The sequence below is a fragment of the Falco rusticolus genome, chromosome 4 (assembly GCF_015220075.1).
Source record: "Falco rusticolus isolate bFalRus1 chromosome 4, bFalRus1.pri, whole genome shotgun sequence".
In the NCBI taxonomy this organism is placed as follows: domain Eukaryota; kingdom Metazoa; phylum Chordata; class Aves; order Falconiformes; family Falconidae; genus Falco; species Falco rusticolus.
Window position 1 is genome coordinate 62223719 of NC_051190.1, and position 12135 is coordinate 62235853.

The 12135-nt window shown below is 37.6% G+C and overlaps 1 protein-coding gene across 9 annotated transcripts in view; it reads right to left on the reverse strand.

The window, feature by feature from the left end:
• Positions 1 to 636: 636 nt before the first annotated feature.
• LARP4B (La ribonucleoprotein 4B) overlaps positions 637 to 12135 on the reverse strand; it is a 58343-nt gene continuing 46844 nt past the window's right edge. For 8 of the 9 annotated variants that reach the window (XM_037384081.1, XM_037384083.1, XM_037384082.1 and 5 more), the window contains 4 exons: positions 8927 to 9091; positions 5778 to 5902; positions 5039 to 5150; positions 637 to 4477 (listed from right to left, as the gene is read on the reverse strand). In XM_037384081.1, coding sequence (XP_037239978.1) covers positions 4196 to 4477; positions 5039 to 5150; positions 5778 to 5902; positions 8927 to 9091 — 684 coding nt within the window. In that variant the 3' untranslated portion in view covers positions 637 to 4195. The remainder of the gene's footprint in view (positions 4478 to 5038; positions 5151 to 5777; positions 5903 to 8926; positions 9092 to 12135) is intronic. The other variant, XM_037384079.1, reaches the window with a different exon arrangement.

Sequence of the window (12135 nt, forward strand, 5' to 3'; positions counted from 1 at the left end):
ATACTTCCCAAGATACTTATAGAACACAGTAATTGTTAATACTTCCATGCTCATGTCCTCTGTTAAACTTGTCATATACAGCTAAGAAACCTAAAAAAAAAATAATTTAAAAGGGTTTCAAGTATTTCCAATATAGAACTTTTACTTACAGGGAGGATATCCCAGCAGCAGTTCTTTCCTAGCAGCATGACCAGGATAAGCAGCGAAACCAGCCAAAGCCAAAAGTAATCCCAGGACTTCTCTGGATTCAAGAGCCAAACAAGCAAAGCACTAACCTAAATGTTAAAATCCATGTTTAAGACCAAGCCAACACCTTATCTAATAATTTGTGGAAAGCACTAATGAAGATTATATCCCCTAGTAAACAAAACATCACATCAGCTTTTTTTTTTTTGTTTTAAGAAGTTAACCACAGTTACCTAGAGATAGATAGGGCTGCCTTCAGAGGTACATTATAGGTAGTCCTGCTGCTGCTACATAGCCTTAGGTGATGGTTGCAACAGCTGCGTTGAAGAAGTAAAGCAAGCAAAGATTTTTTCCCAAAATTAGAAATATACAATTTCCAAAAATGGGAGCAAAAGACAAAAGGTAATAAAAAATACTGCTGAAGAAAGGTTTAATTAAAAAAATCAGGAATTCAACAGTGCCTAAATCTTTATTTTTCATAACCTACATATTTTTTTCAAATTAGACAGTTTTACATTTTTATGACACAAAAGGAAACTTAAATTACTGATAGTTTACATGTAAGCTTGATTCCAGTCTTAATGGAAGAAGAACAAAAACAAAAACCCTCAAGAAGGCTCCCATATTACACTTCTATTTCGTGAATTGGCAGCTGTTAGGTCTCCTTAGAAATCTTCGATTGTCTGCTGCTATTAGTGTAATAGGTTACAAAGCACATAAAAATCCCTAACTGTAGCTAGCTGAAGGAGATACAGAGGAAGGTATGCACCATTACAGTCAGCTGTTGCTCCTGATACACTGCACCACACTCAAACAAGGGCCTTTCTGCCAGCTGCTGAAGTCTTTGAAGGATAATGCAGCAACATAAAAAAATTGCCACTGTTCGTAAGATTTCTAACTGGCAAACGACAGCGTCACAGTGGGGGACTGATCTGAAACAACAGTAAGTTTTAAAAGCAACCTATTTTTTTTTTAACTGAAAGTCTCAGATCCCATTTTGACTTGTTTTCACAATTAAAAGCATGGCCAGAGTCCTACAAGGTAAAATGCCAATTTCAATTACTGTATCCCTGCACCTTTAACTCAGCTACTGCTTTTCGGAGATTTTGAATTTTAAAAGCCACAGTTTAATCCTTCTATGTATCGTAGCAACAGCCTGCATGCAACTTCACAACTCTACTCTGAAAACTCCATTTTGTCACTGAGTGGAAAAAAAAAGAAAAATCTCAAAGTAAAATGCAGTAAGGATAAGTTGTATATTACACAGCTATTTGGCGTGTCACTTTTTTTCTTTTTAAGAAAAAAGCTATAAAAACCACATCAGAGGAAGGTTTAAACTTTCAATGCAACAGACTGTTGCTGGGTAAGCAGTAATTACAGTGTATTGACCTAGCACAAATGGCAGCAGAATACATTAGAACGGCACAACACACCCCGCTGGTGTCAACATATCACCTTAGGTACCAGTTGAGCATTATGACTAGCTGTACACAGTCGCTGTAAGGAACCACTTGTGATTGTTTGCAGCTGGTAAGCCTTTCACTTGCAGCAGACAAACAAAATGAATCATACAGCTGGCCTAAACCATACACAAACCTAGCTGCCATTTTCACTGCCGCTGGGGAAAGGAGAAGCGTATTCAAAATCCAATGACAGAACTAGTTGAGTGGTTTCGGTGACGTTGTCTCAAGAGTCCTATCTCCTCTCACAGCAGTCACAAAGTGCGCTTTTTAAACAAGAAAAATCAGATCCCAGCATGCCCTACTTTGACCAGTTCTGCAGCATACAACAGGCTGGATTTAAACGGTCAACTAGTCACCAATTGATGCTCATAATAGGAAATTTATCAGGAGTCAACTTCTATAGTTACTTTACAGTTCTATGATTCATACGCTAAGGAAAGCACTGATATTCTTGAAAGCAGACAAGTAAGCTTCAGTGTGTATTTTTGTAGCAGTCTAAAATTCTTTCCAATTGAATTTGATTTTATGACAAAATTACAGTTTGACTGCTGAAATTCACTATTTACACTTTTGAATTGGTTACATCACTTGTTTTCAGAAGGACACAGGAAAGTATTTGAGGGCTTTCAAATAAGACTTCTATTCCATTTCCCTTTTGCAGTGAAGAGGCAGAGTCAGTTCAGCACACCAGAATAAAATAAGAAAAAGAAAAAACAACAAATTAAAGTAATATTCAAACCACAACATTTAGTTTATCTACATCCAGCTCAACAGCAACATTTATAATATCAATAATTTTTATCAGATTTTTTCTTTAGGGTACCTTTTTATATGTTCTGATTATTTACAACTGTACAAGCAAAGCACACACTTCCAAGTGCACATATTTAATACAGTATTGACTATTTGCATTTACAGGTTTTTCAACAATCTGAAAAAGATCAACTGTGTAAGATCTTTAAGGTATATTACAAAAACTGCTGCTAGTTCCTGTACTACAGTATGTTTACCCAGTAAGACCAGTGACAATAGATACATACTGTAACTGAGTAATTCTGTATTCCACTCATGCTAACCCTCCACGGGGTCAGACCTCATTAACTCTAAGCTGTCTTGTACAAAAGTTAAGGCAAAGTCATTTTCAAGTTTAAATAAAATTCAAGTCTTTAAATATTGGATGGAAATAATTCTTTAAAAAAATCAGTTGTTTAAATAAACATTTTTGTGGAATAAACTGTACTGTCATAATCAGCAGGAATGATTTTTGTCTGAACTTCCTGCAGTTTAAACACTTAAAGAAAAACTTTAGGCATTTTAAAACAAAAATAATTTATATTCAACTTTATTAGAAACTCGCTAATTTAGTGCATCCTTGTCCTTCAGAAAGCGCATCACTTCTAAAGTAAATAAGTGTGAGAAACCTCATCCCAGAGGTAAATATCAGGGATCTCTTCCTCTACCACACAAAACAAACACCATTATCTCACGTCTTGAAAAATTCAAATCCATATGCCAATGCTCGTAGTTACAGGAAGACGTCAACACAAAGCTGACTAAGATATGGACTCTTTCAAAGAGCACTTGGGGCAGAGTTTAAAAAAAAAGTCTACACAGAGCACAGGGGTAACCAGAACATACAGCGCTGACTCAGTTAACTCCCTTACAAGCACAGGGAAGCTAAGGTTATCACAAGAAGGCTACAGTGCTTTCTCCTGATAACACCCACTAACAGGCTTCACCACCATAGAAGCTCACAGACTTAATTCTTTCTATTCACAATGTGCTTTGTATTTGCAAATTATAACATCAGTTTTATTCTGGAGTGAGAAGATGGTTACTTGCTTGCAGTAAGTCGAAAAAGGAAGTATTTTAGAAAGACTGCTATGGTGCTCCGTAGGATTCATTTTGTGTGTGCAAAACATCAATAGAAGATTAAATTTTTAAAAATGCTAGAAACAACTACTCATTTAACCTAAAAGTGCAAGTTTGTTTGCTGACACTTAGTACAGCAGCCCAATAAAAAAAAAATCTTCAAGGTCACATACTAATTAATAAAATATGTCTACTTCCTTGCACTCTACACACTAGCTGCCGTTACCAGTCTTTTGGACACTTTAGATATGTACTTGCAGACCAGTTTATTAAAAATATTGCAGCAGCACGTTTCTGCTTAACAGTTTAGAAAAAACTCACTATACAGAGCTTGCACTCACACAGCCACAGAGAGGCTTAATAAAAAGTTGATTTTTTTTTAAAGACGAATATTTTACATCTTGAAAAAAAATAATCACACTAAGCTTCACCTCCAATTAAGCACCAACCTAAATGTAAGGTTTAGAACAACTATCCAGAAATATCCAGAAAAATAGAATGTTTGTTCAAGAGGGGAAAAAGTATTTCACAGAAAAATAACTTGCAGGCATTGTTATATGCCTAGTATCACTGCAAGCTCCTAACCAGCAACTCATTCTCAGGTATCTTAGTGGGAACATGGGTTTAATTTGTGGGAAGCAGACCTCTTTTCAACTCCCTCCCAGGTGTTAGTTTCACTGAGGAGATTTTGGAGGGGTACTCTGTTCTTTGTTTAAGCGTTTGCCAACGGCTGGAGGTGATGATCTGCGTCCTGACTGTCTCCTCTGGTCTTTGGGTTGTCCAGGATGTGACTTTGCAGGAGGAGGTTCTCTGTTTTTCTCTATTGTTTCTGTGGGCTTTCTTTCATCTTTTCCACATGCTACAGTGTTTGGCTTCTGCTCCTTCTGGGGTTGCAACGTAGGAGGATCTTTAGTTGTTCTCTGGCAAATTTCTGCATAACTAGGTTTTCGCAGTTCCTGTGAAATCAAAAGCAAACAGGACAGTGAAGTTAAGGCATCCTGAGGAAAAATAAAAATCATTTACTTTTATGAACAAAAAAGGTAAAAATCTTTGCCCCAAAAGACCGCTGCAGTAAAATATGCAGATGAGGGCATGAGCACGAATTTTACAGAAGTTGTACAGACAATAAGGTTCAAGACAAGGTAAAATGCAAAACAGTATGCCAGAAAAATTGGGTACTGTGACATGGCAAAATATTTCTGATTCAAGCAAACTAAGACAGCTGAAAGACAATGAATACTCTTGTTTAAATACCAAGTTATGTATTAACGCTTCTACCTCAAGGATACTACCAAGAAGAGAATTCAGACAGAGCTATCATTCACCAAGTTATTTTAAACATTTTTGCAGTGTTAACTGCATAATTGTATCGTGCAAGTAATCACGAGGCCACCAACACAAGTTTAAGGATACTAGGCTCACATGATTAAGCAACACTGGGTAGCAATGAAAGCAATATTCTGTTAAAAGCATCAAACTGGATCATTAAGAGAAAGTGAAGTAATAAGGTCACTTACTATGGCAGCCCCATTGACTTGTACCGATTTACATGCAGTGCTGAGTGTGGAAGAAGAAAGCCTTTCTGTACTCTGTGTCTCTCTCTGCTGTTTATCCACAACCTTGGAGTCCCTGTAAGCATCCAGCAAGAAGCAAGGCTCATGAAAAGCAAAACTTCAGGATAGATGAATAATCTAATAATGGGTGTAAAGCTGTTGAGTATGATTATAAGAAGTTACAGCTATAGTTTGCCTAGCACATAATGACTAGCATTGCATTTAAAAATGCTATCAAATATTAAAGAAAAGATATTCCTGTGGAATTTGACACTATTTGTAATTTGCGACATTGATAGCATTTGATTGTTATCTTAACACCTCTATTTGATTTGCAGGTTCTAAATAAGGTCTTACTGAAAGCTTTATTTATTGTATGGGCAATGATACTGCCCACAGGACCATAGGTTTACCCTCTATGCTTCAAAGACAGTAAGGTATTCATTAAACTTCTAAATACTTGCAGAGACTGAAACAGCACAAAATTTGTCTGCTGAATGACTGACTGAATCTCTATTATGATACTGTTCAGAAATTAAGCTTTATTGTCTTTATTACAAGTATAATATGCAACAAAATATTATTCTTTTCACTGATCAAGATTTGAATAGCCATTTACAGTGTTCCACTGATCCTTCTGATGAGAGAAAATGGAAATGTGATTCTGAGCAGAATAATTACAGCTATGTAATTAAGTGCTTACTCAGAAGACGGGGATGGCGAAGGAGACCTTTCAAACGTCCTGGGCAATGTAGAAGAAACTGGCAACAACGGCTCTCGAGGAATTCCCGATGAAATAGTGTTTGTACTTGCATCCACATTAATGTTCTAAAGGAGGGGAAAAAAAAGAAGGGCAATCTTAATATCTGATATATGGTTTACCTGAAGATTAACACAATCAGTAAACAGTTTACAAGTTGATTTATAAAGGTGAATTGACCGTAGGAAGACACAGAAGGATCCAATGTATCTATTGTAACAAAAGAGATTTTTCCTTTATAATTATTTGGAAACACAGACAAACAAAATCGCAGACTGTGGCTCCTCCCCCCAAAATTGGGGGAGGAGCCACAAAAATTAATTCCCTTTGGGACATATCTGGATGACAAAAGTCACTTCATTCAACCTGGCAAATTCGGACCTGCTGGTGACAAAGCAGGCTTTGTTCCTCTTCACATGACCATAGGTAGCCTATTAAGGTGTAAGTCTCCTGGAGTTACGCACCAAGAATCATCATCTTCAAAGCTCTAGCTCTGCATCATCCCAAATAGCTGGTGCTAAAACATACTAACCTTTTTTAAAAAAAAAAAATGAAGCTTTTGCAAACTAGGATACGACCATAATTTGAAAGTCCTTTTCTTATGCTGTAAGGGTGATCTGCTACGAAGCAGAAGAGGTTTTTTTTTCATAGCCCTTAAAAGATTCTGGTAGGGCCAAGTGATACCGTGCTTCCAGGTAAAAGCCAAATAGGTTCAAGATACATACATAAATATATATTGTCACAAAATAAGAAAAGAGAAAGACTTTATCTTGAAAAATGGATTTCTGACATTTATAACCATTTTGGTGGTGGTGGTGGGTTGGGTGTTTTTTGTTTTGTTTTTTAATGAAGTGCTGTGTCCTTTGTATTGCTTCTGACCTGTCTGACTCTAGAACCAGAACAGATTCTGGTAGCAGATGAGAGTGTAGAAAACATGAGACTCCTGTGGTCACTGTTACAAAGGAAAATGGTATTTGACGACACTGTTTCAAACCAGGCAGCATAGATTACTGCAGTAGATCTAAGCCTAGTTTTACTCAAAGTAAAACCATAAAAGGTAGGATGTTCAGAAATAAAAGAATAGCTTCTAAAGTTTTAGTTTTACTCATTATAGTAGTGTGTGCAAAGCCTTGAGACTGCAAGTTGCTGAGCATTCCAGCCAAGTTCAAAACTGTAGGTGCCTGGTCAAGCGTGAATAGCTTCAAGTCAAGCAGACATGCAAGTGCTGTTCCTAGGCCAAAACACTCAGCCCCTGGTCTGTCAGCACTGCAGTTTCCTAGTTAGAAAATGTGGGATCATTAACACCTGCCATTCCCCAGACCTACATCTAGAAGAGCACCATAAAGCAAAGCGCATGAAGATGATGATGCATGGATAACAACCGTTGGAAACACGCAACTTAAGTTCACTCAGCTTTTGTACGTTGGACTTGCCCATCTATAAAGAGTAGCACTGTGTAACCCTACATCAGGTGACATGAAAAAATTCTGAGATCAAAGTGAAAAACAGCCGGTATACATTGGCAAGATTCTAATGTAAACTCAAACACCTTTGTAGTAGAACTCAATCAGTCTTTGGTATCAGTTGCTATTACCTCATTCCTTATTAACACCAACAAGGAAAGACAGCACAACGCGTTTCTTCCATACAATGGTATAGACTAACTCATGCAAGCTGGAGAAAAAAATTAGGACATCAAAGGAAACTTTTTAATGTAACAGTGCATCGCATATCGTAAAACCTTGGTGCCTGACCTCTACAGAGGTCTACAGAGGTATAGACTGCCTCTACAGAGAAGAAGTGTAAGTTCTTTACATTAAGTGCAAAGCAAGTGCTAGATTTTTAATGGGAGAAGCAATGGGTTTTCAGCCGTGGCATCAACAGCAAGTGCTGGAATTATATTTAAAACCTGAAATAAGGTAATAAAAAACACTTCAGAAATAGAGGTAAAATACTTTAAAAATAGGTCTTGGCCAGGAACAGACTACAGTCTGGAGTACTCACTGACACTAAGTTAAACTCTGCTCTTATCATGGCACTGTCCTGCATATTCCCCCTAAATGCAACCCTGGAACAGTTGTCCCTGTTACCAACTGCAGGAGACAACAGATGGCTTGTCTGCGCAATCGCTGCGCCTGGTGCAGGCTGCCCTGCCGCTTCCTTTCTTTACCAACACACACCCTCCCTACCCACCCTTGATATGTGGGCACCAAAGAAAACACTTCTGCAATAAACTGGTTTTAGAGACCAGGCAGGAGAGATACTGGTGTTTCACCATGTTGCTTTACATTGCTGTATCCAGGGGTTAATTTCTTCAGTTGTGGTACAGCTAGAAAAACACAAATTAAATTAGAGCTACCAAAAAAAGCCAATATAGACTTCCATAGCCTAGACTGTTCCATAGTACACAGGGTTATTAGATGAGTCTTGAGAGAGGAGAACTGTCACTCACAAGTGGCATGGTAGAGAGAGTTCTAAACCAAATCTTTGAACAGCTACTGAACATTAATTTTCAACTGCATCTCTACTACATCTAGAAAGCAGTGGTTGCCAAGTCATTCTGGTATATTTTTATCTTTCCAAGTAATATGACAAGACAATGCTGGGATCCAGCTGGTTTTGGTAACAGTTCTTGTTCCAGCTATGCTGCTTAGTGTACTGAGATTATGTAGGCAGCTTCTTTATATTTCAGTGCTTAAAAGTTTGTCTCTGTCACTTTAAAGTGTTTTATATAAATCTCAGAAGTCTAACTTTCGAACATGAGGAAAACTTTTATCACATATTTTTCACCTGAGTCTATCAAAAAGCCTGAGGCAATTACGAACAGCAAAGAGCATATTTTCTAATCTCTGCTATTAACATCTACTTATACTGGTGCTCATACTCCCAAACTATTTCAAAAGGAATACTCAACAAATTTTAAGATATAAGTGAAGAAGGCAGCAGCACATCATTTGACCGCTATCTTTTAAAAGCATTTCTTAGGACCCATGCAAATCCACAAGTCTTTTCCATGTACAAGCCACCAAATCTGAAAACAAGAGATATGCAATGCTTTGTTTTCCCAACAAAAATGAACACTGGTTACTCACTCTTTCTTTTGACGTTCCTATTACCACGCTGGATAGCCTGTTTTCAAAAAGGTCTTCAGTCTTTAAATTGCCAGCAGCCCCAGGTAATGGAGGAAAGCTAGATAAACCCAATTCAAAGCTAGGAGACGGAGGTTTTGGGGGTGGTGGAGACTGTGTTTGGCCTCTCTGGAACAGAAACAACATGTTGAGGTTACTGCACTGGATGACAAAGAGACAGACGTGGAACTTCACAGGTATAAATCAAATGCAAAATACAGTTTGAAGCCCTAGAGAGGCCTCCCCCATCCCACCTCCCAAGAAAACGATACAGCACTCAGGAATAGATACTTTCATTTTTCACTGCTGCCCTTAAAATATTTAACTGTTATTTAAATGTGATGGCATAAGCATCCTTAGATATTTCATATGCGTAAGTTTTAGTGATACTGGTAGAATAAGAGAAGTCTTCTTGCCAACCCTTCCTTCAGGATGGACACTTACACTGACAGATAGCAAAACAGAATGGTTTAGATATCATGATATAGTGAAAATATAAAGCACATTTATGTGGTTGGTAACATTCTAAATGAAAGGCAGGAGTCAACAAGAATCTTTTATCATGTTCAGATAAATTAAGAAGTGGCAAGAGAGCATGCCTTGCATGTAGTGTAGACAACATGCAATTAATATGAATTTACATGGTCACTTCACAAAAATGCAAAGATAAATGTCAAAACTATTGCTGAAACAATGTGAATTTTTTTAACTAAATCTAAGAAAAACAATATCCCAGCAAAAAAAAAGTCTGCTAAACACAACTATTTTGCAATACAGACAGCAGGCAGTTCAGGAGTTGAGTACCACAATTAAAGACTACTTGCAAGGACCACTTGTAAGGATTTATAAAGCTAAATGCTCTTTACACTGAAAAAATAAAATCCCTTCTGTAATATGCTGTAACTGAAGTTAATTGTTAACTTCTTCTACATCATGTAAACAAAGTAGTAACTGTTTCATGACTGCTCAGGCCTGTGTTAAGGTCATCTCATCTGCAGAATACCAAATGCAAAGCATTTTGAGACCATTCCTATTTTGAAAAGGAAAATATAAGTATATAGTCAAAATGGTCTGAATGCAAGAACAATGCTTCTGGACAGAAATGTGCTGCACCACTTACTGTTCCCCCACACACCTTCCTCCTCGTGAAGAGCAACAGATACAAAACTACCCTCAAGGTCTTTTCAGAAACTACAGTTCATGTCAAAAGAAGCATGTGTCAAGAGGGAAGCAGGGAAAGAACAGAGGCAAGAACAACTGCAGCTCCTAGGACTGCTACTGACCCAGCATTACCTGCCAGAACACAGTTTAAGAGCACTACAGGAATGGAGGCTGCAAACCTCCAAAAATATAAGTCAGATGACCTGTCAAAGGGTCACAGTGGGAGACTACACTTAATCCAGCTCAAACTGCAAGAGGAACAACCTTTTTTTTTTTTTTTTTTTTGCTTTTTTAAGGAACTATTCTTCAAATCACAGCACTTAGTTTTCTTAAAAGGGGACTGAAGTCCTCAATAGATAATGCTTCTGTATTTTCTACAAACATTTTAAGTTATAAAGAATGGTCCTAAAAAGCCCAACATATTAAGAGACAAGTAGTATGAACATATTAAATTAGGGGAATTACATGGATTTTAAGCTGCATACTGCATAACATTTCTCAAATCAACTTATGACAAGTTGAGAAACCTGCTTATGTCTTTATGTCTACAGTCAATTATAATCCAATAAAAAGGTTCATGCTTTCTCATGCAAGTACGCATACTCTAATTTTTCCTTGAAAAAATAAAAATCAAAAGTTGCCACTATTCAAGCACAACTGGTTGCAGTTGTGTCCTGTGTACACTATATCTAGTCACTACAGCATCATACAAGAAACAGGACCCTGGATTCAATTACTTCTATAGTCTAAAGGGGTCAAGTGTTAATCCTTCACTTCAGAGTATGCTCCTGCCCAGTGTACACAGTTGTGGGTGTGCAGCAGGTCTCATCTCTGTTCAAGTCACATTACTGGGCAGTACAGACGAAAGATTCATGGGTCTGAAGAGACTAGAAGGAACCTGGCTGCAATTAAATCCTGGGGCTGAGAGAAAGGAACTGTGGATCTCCAAAGAAGTTATGTCTACCAGTTTTACATTCAAAGTTAACATAGCTTTTACCGTCAGCTAAGTCAGAAGAACATCTCTGCTCAGTAAGAGCGTCCAAGGTAACCCTTTCACTCCAGCCACTCACTTATATGCCTAACCTGTACCACTTTCTTGTTCTTCCAAAGACAGAAAATAATGTTTATAGGAAAACACCAAACTAAAAATTCAAGCAGCTTTGAATGGGCAAGAGAAAGCAGTATTGAGAGTCCTACATGCAATCTGATCTCACTGAGCTTTGACAAGTTTGACAAGAACTAAAAGCAACCAAAGGGAAGGAACCACTTGCCACTTCATGCTTTCCAAACCTTGATGCTCCTGCATCCAAGTCCCCCAAGGCTACTCAAGTGCAGGAGCCACAAATCCACAAATGCAATGATTCCAGATCTTTGAGAAAGTGTTATGGCTCATGCCGTGGGGTTACTTTGCAACTGTAACATGAGTAAGGGAATACTCCGGTTCAAACTCAGGAACACGCTGTGTGTGGCAAAAAAACCCAGACACTTCCTGCAATTCATCAAATCAAACCTTAAGTCTTACCAAAAAATTACAATTTTTTTCTTCTACACAGTATCTAGTCAAGCCTTTTTAAGTATCAAGGTTATTTAGGTATTCACCTTGGATTTCAGTTTACCAAAACTAGTATTTCAATAGCGTTAGTACACCCCTACCAAGTGGTACTTGGAAAGAATTTAAGAAACAGAACTGACCATTTAGTAACTATCATTCTTGCTATACATTATGTCACATGAATCTATAAGATGTTCTTCAACATCTACACAAATGATAATCAAGTATTAGTGGTTTGAACTTAGTTATTTAGCTCTCCCTAAATATGTCAGCTGGTATGCTGACAAAGTAACACTAAGATGGAAATTTTTTGCTAGTATAGAGCAAAAGGTAATTTTAACTTTTTCCTGACTTCTGCATTAACAATCTTCTCTGACACCCAAATGCAATAAGCTCACATGACTGCTGTCTTCAGTCAACTGTGACATACAATTGCTTGCGCAAAAACTCATCTCACCTG